Source organism: Athene noctua, chromosome 1 (assembly GCF_965140245.1).
Source record: "Athene noctua chromosome 1, bAthNoc1.hap1.1, whole genome shotgun sequence".
NCBI lineage: Eukaryota > Metazoa > Chordata > Aves > Strigiformes > Strigidae > Athene > Athene noctua.
The window spans coordinates 79,324,784-79,349,007 of NC_134037.1; the positions used below are offsets into that span (position 1 = coordinate 79,324,784).

At 37.0% G+C, this 24,224-nt stretch overlaps 1 protein-coding gene across 2 annotated transcripts in view; it reads right to left on the reverse strand.

Annotated features, from left to right (window-relative positions):
• The window catches only part of PDE10A (phosphodiesterase 10A), a 379,155-nt gene that overhangs the window by 16,621 nt on the left and 338,310 nt on the right, over nt 1-24,224 (reverse strand). For both annotated transcript variants that reach the window (XM_074924896.1, XM_074924887.1), the window contains exons 8-18: nt 23,362-23,412; nt 20,515-20,573; nt 17,782-17,833; nt 14,123-14,265; nt 11,885-11,977; nt 11,047-11,233; nt 9,511-9,653; nt 7,340-7,423; nt 6,585-6,735; nt 3,372-3,527; nt 3-175 (exon numbers count right to left, since the gene is read on the reverse strand). In XM_074924896.1, coding sequence (XP_074780997.1) covers nt 3-175; nt 3,372-3,527; nt 6,585-6,735; nt 7,340-7,423; nt 9,511-9,653; nt 11,047-11,233; nt 11,885-11,977; nt 14,123-14,265; nt 17,782-17,833; nt 20,515-20,573; nt 23,362-23,412 — 1,292 coding nt within the window. The remainder of the gene's footprint in view (nt 1-2; nt 176-3,371; nt 3,528-6,584; nt 6,736-7,339; nt 7,424-9,510; nt 9,654-11,046; nt 11,234-11,884; nt 11,978-14,122; nt 14,266-17,781; nt 17,834-20,514; nt 20,574-23,361; nt 23,413-24,224) is intronic.

The window sequence follows — 24,224 nt, forward strand, 5'->3', positions numbered from 1 at the left end:
ACCTGTGTGCTTGGTTCTTAAGGTTTAATGCTCCTGTCTGATGCAGCTCTTCAAGCTGTTTTCTATTTCCAAAATAGAGGGCGAGGTCTGTGGCAATGATGGCTTTCCGGATGATCTCAAGTACTTGCTCATATTCACTGGAGCTCAGATTGGAGAAGACATTGTGCCCTTCCAGCTATGAAAAAGTAAAAAACCAATAAAAAGCACAAGCTCTAATTCTGAGATGATTTCAGTCTTTACTTCACAAGACAGATTACAACGATTTACAGACCAATGACAATTTCTGTTGCAAATTCAAATGCTGACAGTCTGAAATTCCCAGTTTTATCTTTCCTTTTAAATACTGTCAAGAAACCTATGACTAAGCCACTGATTTGGTTTTGGGACTGTTTCTTCTGAAGCTAAAGGTATTAATAGAGAAAAATGGTAGCTTTTTCTTCTCTGATTTATAAACACTTTAGACACAGTACTTCCAGACAGTATTAGCTTGGGAACTTGTGATTCAATCCTGATCCAGAGTACTGCATCGCCAAGTCGGTAAACTGAGTGTCTGATTCACTCTGAAGTACAATTGTCTATAACACATGATATGCACAAGGACATATCCAAGTTAAAGTACCAAAATAATTTTGTTTTCATAGTGTTCCAAATGAAATGTGCCTGAAATTGCTGCATTTACTCATGCAATTTTCTCTATAGAAATAACGTTAATTACAGTGTTTTAATGTATATGAACATTTAGGGGAAAAGCTGCTTTGTTCAACCATGAGTTGACTGACTCATGAGCTAAAGACAGTGGTTTCCACTATGGAGGTTCTGGCAACATGCCACTGTTATCTCTTTTCAATTTCCACTATGTATTATTGCTCATTTAACTGAGAATATCCATATACTGTGATCACTCATGAAGCTATATCACATTTTGAAAAGTCAACATGATTCACTATGTCTAAGATTTGGAAAACAACTTGTCAGAAGTCTTCCAACTGTTGAGAGGAATCAGAGAAAAATAAGAAAGAATGAGCCAGCAATGCCAAGGTGTGCACATCCACAAATAGAAAATATTATTAAAATATATCAAATGCAGATGTGTTTTGACATTTAATTGGCATTTGGGCTGAAGCTCATAAAAAGTTTCCCTGACTTCTGTCAAGCATTTACATAATTTGTTCAAAATAGATCCTCCATGGTACAAATACACTTGGTTTCTCTCACCATCCGGAACGTAAACACCATTTTCTAACATTTTTACTTGGACAAGTAGACTTATTGGGAATAATAAATAGAAAATACAATCTGTCTATGTCTCAATGCTCCTTTGACAGATTCCTAAATCACAGAACATGATGTTTAAAAAAAAAGTTCAGAACATTTTAACCCATCATCAACACTTCTGGAGCAGGAAATGACTACTACCAGTTTTCATGATTTAAAGTTTTGGGGAGCCCTCCCAATCTTGCTGCCTAATGCACAAGAACAGGATATTTGTCCTAATATTAAAATTATTCTAGATTCTAATGTTTAGGCTTTAGAAGCTGCACTATCAGAAAGACCACTATGACAGCTTCTGTTCATACTACTAGAAAAGATTCTGTTAAGTACTGGCAGAAGCTGCTATTTCTGAGCATGTCACTTAGGCTTTCTGAGTAGTACATACAAAGTACAGCTGCTAAGATTTTATTCTGTCCCTGCTGACCTAAAGCTAGTGAATAGAATCCTCAGAATTTGTAAGTATGGTGTACACTAGAACTGCAGGTGGGTGAGCAAAGCAGCTATAAAGTTGCAAACAGTGAAAAGTACTGCACTTTACTAACATAAAATTAAAACCTATTGAGATAAACCCTAAAGGGTTTGGTGAGTTGGTTGGCGCTTTTTTTGGTAACAGTCCAGGAATTCATTTTTGATTCAAATGAAAACCAGCAAGGCCAAAAGGCTGTTCTAACATGCCTTTGCTGCTAATCACCACCCACAGGCATTTGGGTAGCCAGTGTCTGAATCCACTCTGCACCCCTGACCACCTATTTCCCCTGCTTCACTCACACTGACAGCCAAGGCTAGGAGGTAGAAGGGAAGCAACAGGGTTCCCCTGCCTTCTTGGCAAACGGGACTTTCACCAATTACATTTCTGCAGGAAAAAAGTTTTTTGAAGAATGACTGAAGTCTGCTTCATGTAGCCATAGTGGGACAGGGAAGTGTTAATGACTGAAGATCTTTCTCACTGTGCACAAACTCACATCAAGAATAAATACTAAAACTCTAATGCCATACCACCACTGAAGGATTCAATTACACCCTCCTCAATTACACATGGAGGAGCATTCAGAGATAAAGCTTCCATTCCCTGACGAAATGTATAGGATACCTAAAACCATAACCACATGATGTGCTTCTGAATACAATACAGAATATGTATTTTTCCTAAAAGGTGATTAGGTATTTAAGAAAATAAATATCTTCCCCCTGAAAGACCAGAAAGAAAGAAAAGTTAACAATGAATTAGTGGCACAGTAGCATGGTAAGGCTGTGCATTGAGCGTGTGCATGATAAACTAAAATCAGTGAGCACAAGTATGTTATGGACTGGCAGTGGTTTCATAGGTGAGACTTCTCACTCCTCTAACTGAGCATGAAAAAAATTTTCACTGATTAGAAAATATCTGTGTGTCAGTAGCACACCTGGATTTCCCAAAAATGGTGTCTGCATGTTTGCTTGTACTTTTCTATTCATTAAACATACAGACACATTATCTCACATTAGGAACTCTCTTTCACAGAATATTACCTTATTTAGGTTTTTTTATAACATAAATAACATGATAACATAATGAAATAAGTTTAAACTTTTCATGCGTGCAAAATTAACATTTCCTTCTTCATGCCACACATTTAATGTTCACAGAATTTATTACAGCAGGTTTTCAAGATCCTCATGCAAACTTTTGCCAGTACTTGAGGTTTTTTTCAGAATTTCAGAATGGTTGAAGATTTTGTTGAAGCACATTACACTGGAAATACCTAAGTAAGTGAGAAACTGATTTTTCATTCCATATTCCATAAGGTCACAGGAAAAATGCTCATTGACCCAGAGGCTAAAAGCTCCAAAGGAAGGCCATAAGCAAAGACCTTCAAATACACAATATTTTTTATAACATCAAGATTTTGGGAAAGATATGTTTTGCACTATTACTGAATGTTTGGGTTGCTAATTGTGGAACCTGGCTTGCTGTAATAAAACTTCCACTCTTCTAAACAAGCACTACAATCCCACAAATTAAATGAAGCATGCTTCAGAAAATCTACTGGGTAATGATGTGACTCCTATTTCCACCACTGGACTCTACTTCACAGGAGATACATTTGCAATAATCCTACCTGCAGGATGGACACAGTCTGCGAGAAGTGATGCTGTTCCATTGTTGATGTGGAATAGAGAGCCGCTAAGGGGTGATCAAACTTCTGAAGATAGCTGTTGCTGTAACCTCTGTGATCCAGGTCATGACACAGGCATGCAACTAAAAGACCTTTCCGCTATATATATATATATTAAAAAAAAAAAAAATAAAGAAAAAAAAGAATAAGAAAAAAAAGAGATAAACACAAAAAGTAAGATGTATTTCCTGCCCCTAGATGTCACCCTCTTCCCAAAATACTGTAAATGCTGCACTATGCTTGCCTGGCCTTCAAAAAGCCCATGGAGAAACATCCTTAAAATTGAAAGAAACACAAAAGTGAGGATGTGCAAATTAAAATTCTCAGTCCAATTGTAATTCAAACTTTTTACATATTATGAATATAACAAACATTGTTGCACAATCACAAACTATTGGAGGAATTCTGCTTCAGGAAGAAATCAGAGTTTTAAACAGGTAAGTCTGGTCATCCACTGAATCCTTACCATGCTTATTAAAAAAATTAAAATTGCATTTATTGGAGGAAATACATAAGATGTATGATCTTCTGGTCAAGGCAACTGCACCAAAGTCTGATGCTAGACCTGCCTCTGCAATGCTCCTTGAAAACACTAACAAAGCCTACTAGGTGAAACTTTCCCTAGGAAGCCACTAATATGAGCCATAAAACCATTGGACAAAAGGCAACTGCTTAATATTCTAAAGAAATGGAGTCCCTGAAATCTCTCTTTCAACACACAAAACACATGAACACTTGCAGAAGGTGCTCACACAGAAGGTGTGTTTTGAAAACACATTCATTAATATTTGTGAAGCAGTTACTGTCAGCCTGGAGTATCATGAAAGTTTCTTTATAGACTTAACAACTCTGTTTTATAGTTGGTTCTGATGAGCATTCAGTAGGCAAGGATAAGGCTATAAAATGAAGCAGAACAAGACTACTGATTAACCATCTATTAAGTGAGTAACTTCCAAATCTTATACTGTACTGAGGCACATGATTCTGTGGGAAAACAGCAAACAATGATGTAACTAAAGATTTTATCACAAATATACAACTTGCAGAATTAAGGTTGTAGCAAACCCAACTGTACTTCTGATTTGAAACCTTCACTTCTATTTTAAATCCTTCACTTTTCTTTTTAATGACGTCTGTTCAGTACTGCATCTTGTGAAGTGCATTCTTAAAGAGCAAACAGAATAGATGATGCAGCAGCACATGTACACACAGATCCTCATTGGATGTGGAATCCTTAGGAACATAACACACACCTGTATCACCTGAAGTCATGCAGTAACAGCTGTAGTAAGCTGGCATCCCCTTTGCACTACTATCAGGAGGTGCAAGACATGTAACCAATAGACCTGAAAAACAGTCTCTAACAGCAGAAGAACGATGACTCTCAGAATCCTTTGTGTTACATGTTGGATCTAGAGGGCATGAGCTTTCCTGTCATTCCCCCACAGATTTAATTCTCCTGCTGCATCCTTTACAACCCGTGTTTTTCCCAGTCTTACAATTATCAGTCTATCCCTTGTACCAGATGGTTGTCTTTGTCTAAATTGTCCCAGTGTCCTCATCCCAGTAAGTCATTCTTGTCTCAGTCCTTCAGGATTATATAATGCCTAATCCCAGTGCCCTTGACCTTGTACCTGTTGTCCCTGTTTGGATCTCAGATCTTTGACCATTGCCAACTGCTGGATCTATTTGTCTCTAGATCTGAGTCCCCTTTATAGTGCTTCATACCTCTCTTCCCATCTCTAAATCTATCGAGGTTCATGCCATCATTCCTCACCAGAGAACAGCCCATCCTAGTTCCTCAAACTTTCTTTCAGCAGTTTCCTATATTATTCTCCAGTCTCAAGAAAGGAGACTGTAGAAAGGGCTGGAACATAGGCTGGGATAAGGTATTCTAACATGTGAAGGCTGGCTGGAGTTTGACAGGGAACAAATACTCTTTCCATCTCTCTTAATAACTGCCTCGTTTCCTCTCCCTGCCTTTCTTACTCTGCATCTCCAAAAAGATGGGGCTTACTACTTGGTTAGTACTGAATGTTATCAGACCTTTCAACATTCCCTGAGGCTGCAATCCACAGATTTTTGTTGTTAAAGTAATACTGATTTTTTCAGACTTGTACAGCTTTGCCAACTTTCAGCATATGCCTGGCAAATGTCACTTTCCTATTTTGGTGTAAATTTTCCAGTCCTTGCTTTACAGCAGAATAAACTAGACCTTTCCAAATGAAAGATCACCAAATTTTATTCTACTCTTATGCAATGAACAAAAACTTGATTTCTCCTAGCATGTTTCCCTAAAAGAGCCAGATAATTTTGGCTGAAATTTCCCCAAATGAATCAACTTGAGGAAATCATGGGGCTTGGAAAATTACAGCCCAAATGGCTAGTATTGTCTAAGTTATACACAACTGAAAACAGGTTCTCCCAGTCAGAACTTTCAGGTAGTATTAATAATAGACAGCACTCCCAGTGCTGTAATTCAGAAAAAAACCCCCACGTGATAGTTCTTCATAGTGTCTATTAACATTTAACCATTCTAAACCTTCCATTTTATAACTTTTCCAGTTAGCGATCTATTCAAAGTATTTTTTTCTGATTTTTTTTTAAACACTATGCATTTATCTTTAAAATATGTACCTGCATGCTAAGGAAAACTGTACTATAATAAAAGTTAACCAGTGAATTATCACATTTGGACAATTGTTTTCCTTCTAATCTTTCTACTCTTCTCCTTTACTCACTCACATATGTCAACAATCTCTGCAACCCTTGTTCTCCAATTCAGGATCTCCCAGACCTCGCAGGGTTCAAGACCCAGGGTGTTTCCCTTCCCTCATATAGATCTGACAGTTAGTTAAATAATTAAAATAAAGACTGTAAGTGATCAGGGAGAACCTCAAAATGTGGACATGGACTCATAGCAAGTCTGCTGCTGTTTCTTCATTGGGCAGACCTGAAAACCATGAAGGAAACACTAGGATTAGGAATTTGAGTAACTCTCCTTCCTCAGGCTTTCTACTCACACACATTCCTTTGCCGGGACCTTTATATACATTCTGCCCAAGCTGACAGCAAACCTCTAGCATAGAAAATGTACTTCTACAACAGCTGATACCTCTGATGAGGCCTAGTAACTGGTACGATCATCTTACCTACCTCTAGATCAGTGAAAAGCCCCTGGTTGTTCTGAAGTATGGCATACATGCAATGTGCAACGGTAACTGCATGCTTCCAGTTGTGGTAGGGCACACGGCGATAATTCTTCTTTACAGACATAGTAAATCGGCATAGCTTTTCAAGTTCAAAGCTAGAAAGAAATTAATTTGGTCAGAGACAAGAAATAAGAATGGGAAAAATAACCAATAGAGGAGAAAAAGATACTTTTTGAGGTACTCTTCTTGCTAGGATTGATTCTCATTGTGGATGACTCACTGATTACAAGACTTATTCAAATTTTGGCAAGGACAGAGGAGTGTAGATACCTGACAATGCTCTTCGTTTAATCTGTAAAGTTCTGGAACATAAGTCAAGCTACCCAGTTCAGGCAACACAATTGAATAACCTTCCCTGATCTCTGAAACTTGAAGCATGGTTTCTTCAAATTGTTATCCATTCAACCTGCCAAACAGTGAAACTCTGCATCTAATAGACAATTTGAAAATATAATTTGTGATCAAAACAGAAAACTGGGGTTTTTTAAGCAAATGACACAGAAGAAATAATCCTGTTTAAATTAAACTTTTGGTCAAATGCCAAATGCATAAACTGCTTTGACCAAAAGAATTTGAGATGCTCCATATTGACATTGTGAAAAGAAGATTTCATTTCTTCCAAGTAAATGTTTTTTGGTTGTTTTTTTTCCAGTTTGGCCGAATGAACAGAATTAAAACAATAAATCATGTAATTCATACCAGGCTGTCCCACAGGACTGGTGAACCATGTAGACAAAAATGGCAGGCCAGACATCCTCATACGGGCTGATATCGAAGTGGTATCTAAGAAGAAAGTTTCATCTTGGTAAGGACAAACACCTTTTCATTCTTACTAAAAGCAAGTGAAAATGACTAGGTAATATATATCCAACAACATTCACTTGTTTCTGAATATACACAAAAAACTGACTTTACAGGCTATATTTTACAGCAATATAAGTTAATATATTTCTGCTAAGGTCAATGGAACTATGCTCATAGAATCACAGAATCATTTAGGTTAAAAAAAATTCGGAATCATCAAGTCCACACATCAGACCTTGGTAGCCTTTGGCTTTGTTTCGTTAATAGAAACATAAATCTTTATTTAAGAATCCATTGCTTAAGTAATGTACAAAAATCTTCATTTTACAGGGATGCTGAGAGCTTTATCAGCATCCCTAAAATACTGCAGACTTTCGTCTGGAAATTGTAATTTTCATCAGGAATTGTAAAGATGGCATCTCTAATAATATACTTATTGCTTTTTTCAATAATTTGTCACAAATTTGGTGAGACTCACTCTAATTTTGATATAGAAAGAAAAAAATCAACTTTTACTGGCTAACAGAAATCAAGCCCAGGCTTCAAAAATCATTTAATACTGTATTTTTTATGTTTCATTAGCTAAAGACTTGTCCCCTCTCCTGATATTAGGACATTTAAGCCTCATATTAGGGACCCACTCAGCAGAACTGTTCGTCCTTCGATTATTAATTAACGCCTTTTCCTGCACCTCCTGTGCTGCAAGTCTTCTATTTACTTTCCATTGAACCCAGTTAAATGCTTGTGTGTACGTGGCCCACTGAACAGCACAGCAGGTGCAGGAGAGCTGAAGGTAGCTGAATTGCTTGGAAAATGGTTAAATGTATTCAGACTGCTCGAACTAAAGGATGTTAATATAATTTAGAATGAAAGCTGTCATCTTTGTAAGTAAAAGTCATTTTTGCTGAGGAGGTGGGTTATATAATATCATCTAACAGAGCACAAGAAATTGTATTGCAAAGAATAAGCTTCTATTAGGGTGTAATCCTGCAAACTGCTAATACTCTGCCTTTCAAGCCAATCACTTCAGCATGTAATGAACTTTAACTGTAAGCAGCCCCTATTAACTATATGCTTGCATGCTTTGCTTACTCACAGCTACAATGCTCAGCACCTGACAGAAAAAAGCGAGCTCTGGAGATTAGGTTTAAAAGGACAACTTAGATTTTGTGACTCAGTATCACAGAGTTTTTATTTTAGGAACCTGGTCACTACAATAGAATTTATTGTCCTAGGACAGAAACAGTGACAAAAAAACCATATGAGTCCTGGAGTTAGCGCTGAATGGAGACTGACTGGTAAATACAGACAGGTACATCTTCAGTACACAGCAGACCCTTGGGAGCTGAAAGTAACCACATTATTTCAGAGGAAGCCTGAGAGGCTGGATGGGAAGTCCTCCTCCAAATTGAGGCTGCAGCTCTAGACTCTAGCACCTGAGATTCGTAACCCTGAATTATCTTCAGAAGTCGAGATCTGTATCCATTTTCCCCTCCTTCAAGCAACACAGGCAGATGCACAAAACACACACACCCACCAAAAAAACCCTCTAAAACTCAAACACACCCACTCCCCCCCCCCCCCAAACCAAAACACACACAAACCCCCAAAATCCCAGGAATTAGGTCAATCTTTTATTCTAAAACATTTACAAGGGGATGAGATCAAGCATCTGGTCTTAGCTACTGATATTCCAGCTCAGCCTCCTATCTGGATCTGAGCTATTGGTGACTTGGGACTATCAGAAAGTAAGCTCATCTCTACAATCCTTAGATATAAACCAATGCTTAAAGCAACTACTGTAGCTACCCACGTCTGAGAAAAATGCTACCATTCTGAGTAGGTGTTATTCTACATCTTTGATAGATAAATCTTGTTCACAGGTCATTAAATATAACTGAGAAAGCCAGAGATAAATACCTATGATTTTGGGATAGTTCAAAAATAAAAATGCTTCCTACAAAACCCTCCTGTACATCTAGCAGATAAAAATAAAACCAGCAAAAATTATCTTTTTCACAGACTGATACAAGATGCAACTGTTGCTATATAAGAAAAATACTTACAGTTCAATTTCTTTATAAATATGTGGAGGCAGAGTACAGTGCATGAGGTTTTGCCACTCTTCTGCTGTACAAACACTGTGGTAGGATAGCTTCTCCATTGTTACACGGTAAATACACTCTGAATGGCGAATTCTGTGGTACATCTGAAAAAAAGGAAGTCATTCATTAGTGTAAAATTTTAATATATGAGAAAACATTTATTTCCTGTATTCAAGCACTTACTCTTAAAATACACATCTGCAAACATTAGTTCTTTTATGAAATTCAGTACTTCTTGAAAATTGGGCTTTCTATTACATCAGTTTGCATCTACTCGGTCAGGTAAACATCTAAAGCTCGGCTGATTTTTTGCTCTGCCTGAGCTCTCCCAAGAAAAAGAATCAAAGTTAATGAGTTAGAAACAGAGCTCAGTCCCTTACAAAGTGCTACCGGAAAGAAAACTGATAACAGGGCGCAGTTCATGTTTTGTGCCACTGCATAAACTCAGCTATAAACTGGTAGAAATAACTGATACCTATGCACAATTAGAAGTACATGAGATGTTTATTATACCTACATTACTATACAATAACTGTGAAAAATAAGTACAGTTAATTATCGAGAGGTTCAGATAGCTATCACAGACAAGGCATGGTTTGTAAACAAGTGAGGATACAACAATTTTACTAGTAAAGATAATCCTCTGGAGCAGCATTCCCTGAATGGTAACATTCACCATCTAAAAAGAGTGAACTCACACACAACTGGGTGATTGCATAGTCCCAAGCATCATTTATATGCAGGCCTTTCTACTTGCCTTGAGTCATGTGGAACGAGTTTAAGTAATTGTTAGCAAAATTTGCTGCCCCAGTATACCAACATGATATTGGTAAAATGTCTTAATGAAAATCACCAGGCTTAACTGGCATTGCATTGTATCTTACCTCCCATGAATACGACACATTTCTTCTGCACTGCATTTTTATTGCATTTATTGCATTTTTATACTTACATAGTAATGATCATTACATTGCTTATGCTTCCTACGGGAGCAGTAATTTTTGTGGCGATAAAGGGTTTGAAAACAAAAATAGCTATCCACTCTAGAAGCATGGATAATTATGAGTATATAGCACAGCATATAAATGTATAAATTGATATCTTTGAATATTAAGCATATGGAATCAAAAGAACACATAACATCTCCATCCCCCAGTTAAATTTGTATCTGAATTTATAAAAGTAAATAAGAATCACAGTTTTTAATAGAAAAGAGAAGACAGACAGATATCATTCACATTTCAGAGTTTGCTCTCTCAGTTTAGCTACATGAAATTGATGTATCCAGAGTACAATTATTTCAGAAAGCATCAAATTAATCCCTATCATCTTCTTAAAATACCATTATTCAGAAAATAATTCAATGATTGCTGATTCCTCATTAATTCAACAAAACAGACATGAATCACTAATAATCTGGAACATCAAAATCCTTAAGTAGGATTCTAAGTCTTCCCATTATAACCAACATCTTAAAAAAATATAAATAAAACTTACATTAGCACAGTGTAAGGCTAAAGCACAAAAGACTGCAAACATTTTAAAGTTGTTCTCATCAGTTTTAGAGAAGGCACTTCCACTTATTTTGTTCACCATCTGCACAACACCTATTACGCTTCCTCGGCTTACAATAGGCATGCACAGGATATTTCTGGTTGTGTAGCCTGTGTAGAGGTCTACCTCTCTGGAGAGCCAGAAAAAAGAAAGGGAAAAAAAAAAAAAAAAAGGAAAGAGTTAATGTTATTAATTAATATCTAGTCCTTGATTCTCAGAAATGTTGATGTACAATATACTAAATAGTTTTAAAGTAGATGTAATTAGTATCTGCAAGAAGTTCACTGTCAAAGGTCTCAAATATTTCCATCTACTGTGTCATATTTAGAAAATAGTTTTTAATTCCTTAATCTCCATTTGCAAGATAAAGAATTAACAGTTCCTCAAATGTACAGTCATCTTATTCATAAAATTAAAGAATACATTCAGGTACTTAGGCATGCTATTTGTTAGTGAAGTTTTTTCTCCCCTGAAATAAATCAGATTGCAGGAAGGCTAATAAAGAAAACCAGCAACAGTCTACCTAACTGGGCAAAGTTCTGTAACAGGAAAAATAACTAGATTTTTTTCCATTATATTTATATTTGATAAAAGTAATACTTCTTACTTTATATCTTAAAAATATCCCTGATGGCTAAAGCATTTAAAGAGATATCTATAGGTTGTCTCCACACTAGAAAATCACAGCCTGATGAATGCATCCTAATATGAAATTTAAGCAGTAGATTTACAAGTAATGGGTTTGGTGAGCTATTTTCACCTCCTGTGAATAACATCCTACCTGTTAAAGCGTGGATCTGCATAGGCATCAGGAATGTTAAGGACTTCTCCTGTTCTTGCCACTTGACCAGCTATTCCTTTTTCTATAGAAAATCTGCAGAAAATAAAAATGCGTTAGTCACAATATGAACTATCTGGAAAAACATTTCTCCAGTGGAGTCTGTCTTGGGCACAGTAATGGATATTTGTTCCCAACCAGCGTCATTTTGATGCTTTTAGGAGAAAAATTTTACAAGACAACAACTAGTAGTAAATAATAAAATAAAAAAGCACATACTAATAGACACCTCCTGAAAACATTTTATATAACAACATAGTTTAATACAAAAGATGCCATAATATGACAGTTTTAGTGACAAAAATTCAGTCTTCAATAACCCTAGGGGTTATGCCATTTGTACAGAACCTGAGACTTGCATTTACTTTTAAAAGCTATTGATTTTGTTTTCACTTTTACATATTCATTGTTTCTTTAAACACATCATAGGCAATATGGAGCTTGTTTCTTTGCGGTGGTGGGGGATGAAGGCAGGCGGATTTAGTAAAATAAACTTTGGAAAAAGACCTGTGGAAATTTCAAAGCTAAAGATTATATGCAATTGCCATGTACACTTCAGAATAACTAGCTTGTTTCATCTCACGACATGCAAACACTGTCATGGGACTAACTGCATCCCTTAATCACCACAAGAAAGTTAAACACAACAAATATATTCTGGAGCGGAATCAGAAAAATCTACAAGTCTGTCTTGTGAGGAAATAATTTTCAATTCTGTGACATAAACCAGTTATGATGTACAAGCACAAAAGTATTTGTGGAAAAAAATACGTAGAAAGAATCACATATCTAAATGTACCCAGGTAGTATCCTGCCCTCAATGAAGTTAGTGACAAAGCTGACAGGATTTCACTGCACACCTCATTTTCAGTAAGTTTCTTCTGCTGCTTGTTATGATCACACCAACTTAAGGCTCTTTCCTGATGACTGACTAACTCAGTGTCACTTTCTTACTGAAGTTGTACTTCTCTTGCAGTATACAACAGCACCAGTGAAAGGGCTCACACACTTGCACTCAGAGCCAATGTTTCAATAATTTTCATACAGAAAAAACAGAAAGATATAAGCAAGGAAAACAATTATCAAGAAGTATTAAAGTGTACGTTAAAGCAGGCCACCTTCTTTAATTTACACCACCTCGTTGCTTGTCAGTATGTAAATTACACCAATTTTGACTCCTTCCATTCTCACTCACACAATGCAGTAAGTGGGAGTAAGTTTGTCTAAAGGAGTCTAAGTGAAAACATGAATCACATCTTATATTGGCCTAGAACTTGAAAAGTATAAGGAGGAAATGAAAAAAATTCTGAGGAAAATCTAGGCTGAGTATTTTAACAAAATTTCAGTGCAGGATATTTAGTCATGCATTTCTTTCTTTTTAAAAAGCTGCAGGTTTAAAACCTGTGTGTCTCTGAAAATCTCAATCTGTATTTATTAAGGATTCATAATTTTTGCAAATTGAAAAATGTTATGTTTGCCTCTTGCATTAAAATTGCATATGTGTAAAATTTATGTAGTTTTGGCCTGAAACAGAAACATACATCAGTTTTAGGCAAAGAATCCTAGGTATTCATTACAAGCCCATATACATTTTCAAATTCACGACTTCAAGCATACTTCAGAATCATAATTATTTAAAAGTTTGAAAATACTCTAAATTCACATGAGAGAAAGTAAAATTAAATTATTGGACCTGAAATCTTCAACACCAATGACCAGTCCATACTCGATTCTACATATGCCTAATCCATCCCTAAGAAGTGCAAATTACTATTTCCTTGCTTTGGATGTGCTTGAATCGCACAAATTCCAATTCCTCTTGGGAACCCTCTTGGGAAAAAAAGTCCCATACTGGCAGACTATGGATTAGGTGCACCTTTACCTGCACCTTTACCTACCTCAGAACACCTCTGTTTTTTTCCCAACATGATTTCCAAAAGGACCGCCTCCGGAAGACGGCATTTCCAGGAGTGACGTTATAGCTTCAGAGACGTTGTTTCGATGGCACTGCAATGTCATTCCCAGAAGTACTACCTTCTGGAGGCGGGTCCTGGTGGGAATGATATCACAGTATGACAAGTATTGTCAGGGTACCTGCAGATAGGCACAGAGACTGGGTAATAAAATGCCTGCACATCCGTAGTTATAATGAAACTGCATTGTTCTGCTAGCTACTCTTACCTTATTTCTTTGGTCTTCTTGAAAACAGGCTTCCCATCGTTTTCTTCTCCAATATCAAAAAGGTCTGAATATAACTCCTTATTTTTGTGGTCAACCTGGAAGAGTGCACACCTATCTGCATTCACCAGGTTTTTTGCATATATCTATAGACAAAAAAGAAAACTAGAGTTAACGGTCGAGAGTTAGATGACCTTCAGTCATTTATCTGATAAAAACGTAAGTCCCTAGAAGATAAAAATTTTGAGAAATAATCCAGTGTGAAAATCTGTTTAAAGTAGTATCCACCTTCACAGCAATCTTTTAGGATATAATTCAAAGTGAAAGTGTGTCTTTCATTCAATATTTTTTTTCAAAAATTAGAGTGTTCTTCTCTTTGAGAAATGCAGAAATCTTTAGAGGCTTGAACGTTTGCTAAAAGAAAAAAGGCCTTCCTATTACACTGTTTTTCAAGTACAAGGAATGTTTTTCAAAATGGTACCTTTCCTCCCTCTATGTTTAGACATTATTCACCTTTATTTGATTTTAAATAGATAGGATATAACAAGACCTAAGAACATTTTTAGCTTTTTGTATCTTCAATGCAAATATGTTGGTATTAAACAGCCAGGAAAGAAAGACATAGCAGAGAGGCTACTGTTTGTTTCTAAAAAAGCTAAAGGTACCTGTAATACATAACAATAAACAAATAGGGAAGATTTGAAGTGTCATTATGTGACACTATGTGGCCCTGAGCAGTGGTACAGGAAATGGCTGCACCATCCTAAGGCTAGAGACCATTTATCGCACAAAAGCTGACACTTAGCGGTTCTACATGAACAAACCAAAGCCCACAAGGTACCACCCGTAGTCAAGAAAGTACCAGAGTACAGCAATAGATTTGCATGGTCTTTATCATACTTTGAACCAGCTAGTTTTATCTTAGAAAACTAACTGCCAGCCAGCAGTCACTGTCAGAACAGAATCTCATTCTGGGAACACAGCAGCTCTTCACTGAAATGGTTTTTTGACATACAATGGACTTTCTGAGAACAAGAGGAAAGAGCGAACCAAAGTCAAACAAAGATTACTGTGTTAAGACGCCACATACTCCAGTTCAAGAACCTGCTCTATCCAATTCAGATACATCTCTTCTATTTCTTATCTGTTCAGAAAGTATAGTAACTGCATGGTAGAGCATGATCTGAGGTGATTCTTGCTCAACTTTTTAAAATATAATAGCTATTTAGTCATTCAGCCACAGAAAGAGGCTGATTACATCTTGGTGTGCAATGCATGCAGGTTTTAAGAATTTTCAAGACTTTCATATGAATGAATTAACTCCACCACCCTTTCTCTCTTCTCTTTTGAAAATAAAACCAAAACCCTAAAATATTTCATAGCATATTAATGCAAATAAACAAATTGGACCTTGGCAGAAAAAATCTGAGATAATAAATCACTAGTTGGGAGACTCTAATCCTGTGTCATACAAGCTGTGTAATGGGAACTGCACAGAAACCATCTAGACCAACTCTACAAAACTTGGAGGGCTCTCCCATACCAACAGAGTCTGTGGCTGGAAAGATTCTGTTTTCTATTCCATTTGCTCCATCAGAGCAGTAGAAAATCAGGGAGAATACAAGCTAAGAGGTAACTGTGAAATATTTCCCACTTAGTGCATTAAGAAGTTTAAAGATCTTGACCACTCACACCATTTATTCCTTTGCTCAGAACAGAGTGAATATAAACTGTGCCAAAAAGGACAAGGGGTCCAGTACAGTTAATCTGAAACTGTATCAGATTTATTTATAAAATCAATAGCACAGTGTTGATTTTATGCAATAAACCTTTGGTGTTCTAATGTATATGATTCAAGAACTTACCTTGGTCAAAACTCATGCTTTTCAAAAATAACTGCTTAAACCCTACTAATTGAGAGAAATAGTTAATGGGATGAGAAAGACTATTTTCTTTGAAATCCAAGTTCAAATCCAAGCCTGAAGGGGACTATCAGTACAAAAGGTATGCTTTGCATTGCATACAAGGAGGCCAGAGACCACCTTTTGCGTAGGTTGTTTGTAACTACTGGTAAGAAAATTTGCAAGGCAACTTGAACTTCTGCTTCCCCTCTTGGCATCTATATTGAAAAAATACCCTTTTATCATTAACTTCACTGAGGAATTTTAATGAAAATAAAAATGAAAAGAATGCTAAAATCCCTGTATGTTTTTCTTTATTATTACAGGAACAAATCAATCTTTAAGTGCAATCACCAAAGGGTGGTGAGGTGAAATTCAGTTCCGCTCTTTTGTCACTGTGAGACACAGAGTAAGCCACATAATGATAAAATCACGCTCCCATAAAACGGCAATAAATGTGCAAACACATAATTCAATTAGTTGGCCCAAGAAACAGCCAACTGCTACAGCTTACAAAGGAAGCTGAGTATGAACATCTACGCGGGTTAAAATGCAGAATCACAATGCAGCCAAGTGTTGGAAAAGAAGCTGAAAGAGTAAGCGTATTTTACTGCCAATTGTGTTTTCCACCAGACCTCTATTCATATGGAAGAACAGTGAAGAATATCAATATTTGTTCTCAATGCCATATGTTATATTACACCAGTTCTTTTAAATGTTAAGCTATTTTTAAGCAGTTATTTAAATTGGAAAAGTCAATGTTCAGAAATGTGTCCTATGTGCAGAATCCTTGACTGTGTACTAACTACAATAAGACAAACACTCAGAATATTTTCCATTACTAATTCCAGTTTCTAAATAAAACCACATTAATATTGTTTGCATTTTAAGTTTGTTGCCTTTGAATAGTCTAAGAATATCACTTTGAAGATTGGAGAAAGTATTGGGAGTACTGTTGGAGAGTAACCCAAATTGTAACAATGGTATCACAGACCTGATTAAGACTGACATTCAGGAAAAAGAACTGCAGTATGCAACGGATGTGCCTAAAAAGCATAATTCACATATCAAACATTCAAAATGTGCTACAACCAACCAGTCCACATGTATTTACAAACACTATTCAGGCAATAATTCTAGATTTAAAACTGATTTAGAAAATTATAACCTGATTCTCAAATGTACTTTAATTCATTGATTAGTTATTTCAATGGACTTGGCTTTATTAGTTTTTATAAAACATCAACTGACTCTGCCACTCTAGTTATGGGTGTAAATTGTTTTGCAAAACAGAAGTGATGTCATGTCATGCACACCTCATTCAGCAACTGGAACAAATATTCTAGGAGTAATGTTTGACCTCTAGTCCTTCCTACAGACAATAACTTCTGCAGGAGCATTTTGCAGCATGTAGCAAATTGAATTTAGGAAAAAGGAAGCAGTACAACAATCTGAAATAAAAAGAAAACCAGAAGCCTTTCTGTTACAATTTTCAAATCTTATCTAAAACACAATAGTAACTATTTAGCTGAGAGACAGTCACCTTTCATTACTTATAAAAGCTGTGAAATGGAGTTATTGAGACAACATAAAACCAAGCTGACATTCGCCATCTTCTTCCATATAGAGATGTTAATACACTTTGTATTACGTGTCCGTTAGAAACAGCTCATATATTTCAATGTCTTACTTCAAGGAGAGGAGAATGAAGAACTTTAATAGCTAAGACTAATAAACTTAGAAGTGAAAAAGACAACTTACCATTATATGTTCAAGTAGAGAATCTATTGCAACTATATTATCAAAATATGTTCTGCAGAGAAAGAGAAGTCAGTAAATATTGGCATTTAGTCAAACATTTCTCAAATGGCTGTCATGGGCTCTTGTTTCACAGCCACTTAACAGTGGAGCTCAGATAGGCAAGGACAAACCTCTGCACCTTGAAAATCACTAATTGGCCTACCATAGCACAAGGGAATTGAGAAATGGTCCTAGCTCCCTTCAAGCCATTATTCTACAATGACAGAATTGTAGAATATTCTCTATAATATGTAGAATTTTCTCTGTAAAAAAGGAAAAGACTACCAAACATTGCCTACCATGGATTGAATAGGTCCCTGCTGAGCAACACCAAGAATCCATCAAAATGCCTTGGCACCCTTTACACACTGAAAATTTTCAAAGAAGTAAAAAGGAAAAGAAAAGCAATCCAAAAGATCAGAGAAACATAATTTACTCCATTGCTGAGATATATTATCTACATGCTTTCAAAATATCTCATTAGGTTTATGCATAGACAGCTACATACTGAGAGCTAATAAAACTAAGTAATGTAGCTAAATTCACATCATATTATCCAACCCTTAACACTATTTAAAAGGCAACAATTTATAACACTGTTAATGAGTCCTCTCTATCAACCCAGGTGTAGCATGTTGAAGTTGCAGAAAAAGACTGATCTTGTGACTTATAAAAAGAATTAAATCTCAGTTTCACAGCAAAGTGGTAACTGTCCAAGGACAGTTAAGAACATTGAAAGATAAAGGTCAAACTTACAAGTAAAAGAAGTCTAAATTTTCCACATGCCGAGTCTTAATAACCCTCAGATTACAATGTTCTCAGCAGACAGAAAGACACTATTCCCATGGCCTTGAACATATATACAGCTCAGTTCTGTCCGGGTCTAGTGGAAAGGAAATATATAATACACTGGCCTTACATTGTCAGGGACATGAAGAGCTGAAGCGCTGCATAATATGCCCTTTCTAAAATGTTACAGAACATGTCCCAGTGACACTGCGTACTAACAATTTCCTCACTGAATAAGAAGCCCTCCTTCCATGTAAGAAACAGTACAGACCATTTCTAAGAGGGAACTAATTATTTTCTTACTAGGGCAAGTCTTTATCTATTTGAAATTCATAAAGTTGTTATTAAACGATATCCCAATATTGTGGCTCAAAACACAGGGTTTATTTTTTTTGTGAAAACTAAACAATTCTAGTAATTGACAATGTTGTACTAAAAGTATTTCCTCATAGAAATCCATATTAAATATTTGTGGTATTTATTGTAATTTTTAGCTTAAAATTTAAAAATAATTACCAAGTTATTTAAAATAATCCAGGACTGTGTGCCAAGAGTAAATTGCCAGCCCATAAATTTGGGTAGATTGATCCAGAGTTCTCTGGTAAACTAGCTCAGTACAGATGTTAGCAACATAAAAGCACCCTGGAAAGAAACATAATGGTGCAAGACACTGCAGCAAATGGGTAACTCTGGCAAGGGAACAATGGGAGTGCCCTTTAGGAGACACACTCTGAACCTAAACTGAAATTAAAAAAAAAAAAAAGTCATTCATGAGGAAAAAAGCTAGGAAAAACATATGGATACAACCAGCTTGCCCTCCCTGCAAGGGGTAGACTCCTCCCTGCAGTGTATCACTCCCCATTCCAGCCATGTGGACTCTGCATTCTGCATTCCTGAGCAATGGCATAGGAATCTTGGATGTCCTGTAATCTCATCACTTTGAGAATTGTTCATCAAGGCCCATAGAAGTGTTTGCAACAGCAGAAATCCAAGACATTTTTTCACAGTATCATCTGCCCTTTGTGATGCACTTAGAAATTCTTCAACCAAATAGTTTGATAAAACACTGGTAAGTACCCCAGACTGTGATTTACCAAAAGTACAACTCTGGTTTGTCTTTCAATTTTTTGGCGCTCTCTACTATTTAAAGATGCTAATAGCAGCAACAAAGCAAAAAGGGATGAAGGAAGAGCAGATCACCTAAGACACTAAATTGACTTTGCAAGTCTAAGCCCAAGCTTTCACATTCTGTATTTTTAATTTGATCTTGCATTTATTGTGACAAGAAATTAAAAGAAAACATATCACATGTAGTTATAGTCTTTGAAAATGAAAACAGAGCCTTCAGAAAATGCAGGGGAAGAACAATCATGTGGCAGCCCTGATTCTTCAAGGATATATCCCTGAAGTGTACATACTCATGCATGCGTGTGTGTGTGTGTGTGTATACATACACGTCAAAAAAAGGGGAGGGAAGCTGAAGCAAGCTAACTGACTTTTCATAAAGTCCTTTCAAACTTTCTAAAACTGGCCATGAAAACAGATGGCAAGTCTGTATGTCACTTCTCAAAAGAGGGCCATGTTTAACTCTGTCACAAGAAGGGAAAAAAATATGAACACCCCCCCCCCCCCCCATGCTTAAGACCACAAGAGTAAACAAAACCTGTAAGGTAAAATTGGATGTTATATTTTTTTCTGGCACACCACCAAAAAGAAAGTTTAACAGGTATACACCATTGCCACAAACATCATTCATTCTTATTGCTGTGCTGAAGTTTACCCACCCTCCAAGGTGTGCCTTCACACCTGGTTGTGAGCTACAGTGTAAAACACAGGTGGATTGGAAGAGCCGTGTTAGAAAAGCTTATCAAAATAAATTGATGAAATTACAGAGCTTACACTTACTTCGATACATCAAGCAAGAAGTCATTCAGTTCAGTCTGCTTGGCAAGGCCCCGACACACCTGGAAGCACAGATCACATAATTTGCTCCAGAACACTGAAGTCACACAGTCTACCCACTTAATTTGGATGAAAAAAATACCACAACTAGTAGATACATACATTACAGCACTGTATAAAATTAAATGGATTCAAATGTATTTGTGAGCTGGGTTTCAATCTTAGATATCCAACTGTTAAGTTAAAACTGTCAAATGCAAGTAACATGCTTCTTAAGACGTCGGTTGTTACACTTGTTCATGCTGGCTCAAAGGCTGTCACTGAATATGGTTACGGAATCAACTTAATGACACCTTCTTATCTGGACCCTCAGCTCTAAGAATATTTTGTTTGCTTTCTTCTTTACCACACTTTTACCACTTTTTTTCCAGGTTTCAAAGTATCATGTAGATCCAACTGAAGACTGACATCAGGCAAGTTTAAGTAAGCTAAGTAGCAGATGATATACAGTCAGCTTTGGGAGAAATCAGCATGAATATAAACACAAAAAAATAGTATGCATACTACATTTTAGAAGCAAAGTGTTAGCTGAAGCAAAGCTTCAAACTATATTTTTATTTCACCTAATTACATACTCTGTACCTAAAGTACGATTGTACACCTGCATATTACTAGAGCAATCACTGAGGTCAAAATAAGAAAACAAGCCTCTACTGTTTGTACCTTTTACACAACAAAATATCATTTAGAACTTGTAACATCTTTCATCTGTGTAATGCACATACAAATAAATATGCAAAATACGAAAAACTACACCCATAAGACTTATTCTTGCATATAATTACATAACTAGGAACAACTTCTTGATATACACTACTTCCTAAAGGCCAGCTGTGAGTCTGGTAGGTATGGCCCAATGCCAGATCAAAACTCTTGCATTATTATCATGCAGAAACTTGGAAGGGAAGAGCCTTCTGCTTAGGAGGAGGGAGAGAAGTGAAAATGACCAATGGAAGACTTAAACTAAACTTTCCATGTTTTGTTTTGCCATGTGTGAAAGACTTCTCAGTTAAAGAAGGAGTCAGTGTTACAAAGTGAAGCTACAACTGCATGCAATTGCAAATCTGCTGGCGTGTATTAGTCTATTTCAGGTAATTCTGCCTAACTGTGACAGGGTGAATGATCATCCTAAACAAAGTCAATGACTTCCAGCACCAAAGGTAGCAAACGTGACAGCCTAGAAAAGCAGGAAGCTTTGTGCAAGTCTTGTCAATGATCTGGACAAGGGGATTGTGTGCATCCTCAGTAAGTTTGCAGATGACACCAAGTTGGGCAGGAGTGTTGACATACTGGAGGGTAGGAAGGCTCTACAGAAGGATCTGGACAGGCTGGATCAATGGAGTGAGGCCCACTGTATGAGGTTCAACAAGGCAAAGTGCTGGATCCTGCTCTTGGGTCACAACAACCCCATGTAACACTACATGGGGCTGGGGAAGAGTGGCTGGAAAGCTGCCTGACAGAAAAGGACCTGTGGTTGTTGGTCGACAGCTGGCTGAATATGAGCCAGCAGTGTGCCCAGGTGGCCAAGAAGGCCAATAACATCCTGGCTTGAGTCAGAAATAGCGTGGCAGCACAACAAAGGAAATGCCCTGTAGTTGGCACTGCGGAGGCTGCACCTCAAATACTGTGTTCAGTTTTGGGCCCCTCACTACCATAAAGACATTGAGGTGCTGGAGCATATCCAAAGAAGGACAACAACCCTAGTGAAGGGTCTAGAGCACAAGCCTTTTGAGGAATGGCTGTTAGCCTGGAGAAAATGAGGCTGAAGGGAAACCTTATCATTCTCCACAACTACCTGAAAGGAGGCTGTACCAAGGTGGGTTTTCCCAAGTATCAAGAGATAAAACAAGAGGACATGGCCTGAAGTTGTGTCAAGGGAGGTTCAGATTGGATATTAGGAAAAAAATCTTCACTGAAAGGGTTGTTAAAACATTGGAACAGGCTGCTCAGGGAACTGGTGAAGTCACCATCCCTGGAAGCAAAAGACATGTAGATGTGCTGCATAGGCACATGGTTTATTGGCAGACTTGGCAGTGCTACATTAATGGTTGGACTTGATCTTACAGGTCTTTTCCAACCTAAACAATTCTATGATTCTAAGTGTATGAAAGACACATTGAAAAAAAGAATGTCAAGAACTTCTTCCTGTGAGTTGACAGAAAAACGTATTTTAGCATCTTCTGTGAGTTGACGGAATATATTTAGTTTCAGTGCTACCGTCTTCTACTAGCTGAAGTCACAAAACCTATTAGGAAAGCTGCTGGAGTTTGCTAGAGCAGCTTGCACTGTGTGGAGCTTCATTAGGCATCTGACTAGGGACAGCATGAAGCATCCTTAGTGAGAGTAGTTACAGGACCATGAAGCAGCTAGCGAGAATGGCTCAAAGTAGGCTTTGACAGCAACACCTAATAACCTCAAACCAAAGCAGGAGGAAAGCAACCAGCTGGCCTAGCAGTTGCCTTCTTACAAGAAAAAACTGCAACATTGTTATAATTCCACTTTAACAATTATATATCTACTTTGTTAAACTTTCTGAAGGAATAGTAAAAATAGTTAAACTAAAGGAATAGTAAAAATACTGTTTGTTATTTGATTCACACTTGAAGGTGAGGAAAATTAGCTCTATGAACACCAGAATGTTAGCATATTTTTCCCAGGTTCAGAGAAGGGGCTTGAATCAACTTCTCAGTAGTGACCTCCACCTAAATTTGACCATAAACCATGTTCCTACTAATCAAATTCCGGCAGAAGGGTTACACAATGAAAAAATGAAAAACCACTCACACTTACTTGTACTTGATGTATTGCTACTGAAGCCCATGCAAGATTTGCTGTTGCAACCTGAAACAAAATAGAAGAAACTAACTCTGAAGAAACCTTGAAAACTGCACATCAGTTACATGCTTGTTTTCTCTATCTAGCTGCTAAGCAAACTGACTGAGCTGTTTTAGACCGGCAGGCAGTAACAATTTGTGGGAAGACAGTTACTTTGCAAAAGACTTAGTATATCTGCAGGTGTTTCAATTTTAGTAAGGTACATCCAGGCACAAGAGAACAATCTCCATTGTTTGTAACAAAAAAAAATGCTTACCAGTGCTCTTCAGAAGAGGTATTGGGAACCCATTAGCTCAGAAATACAACATCAAAGCAAACACCCCATGGGCTGAGGGCTTTAAAAATTACATTGTGTACACTGTTGAAAGGCATCTGCCATAGAAATAAAATACCCCAAAACATCTTTCTGGGGCATCTCTTTCACCACAGCTATTTCTAGCTGTAAACAGGCACTGTTTCTTTCACTACCATTTTGGTGGCAGAAGAATCAGACCTGATCTCTCAGCTCAAGACTACTGTTTTAAGTATGACAGTTTCCAGGCAACATTTCAAACAAATGTCATGTAAATTGCAGTTAACTAAGATGAGCTACCATGCATAATCTCCTGTCCTTGAAGCACAGGAGCTTTATAGGAACACAGAGGACAAAAGTACAAGAGGTCTGCTGCTGCATACCCTCCTAAGGTACTTTTTAAAAATTTATTTGTTTCTTTTTAAACAGAAGACATCGTACATTTTATAAAAACTGCTAATGGTATCCAAAAGCTTTCTGAAAGCTGAAAATGAAAAGAATGCGTTAGAACACTCAGAAAGTGACC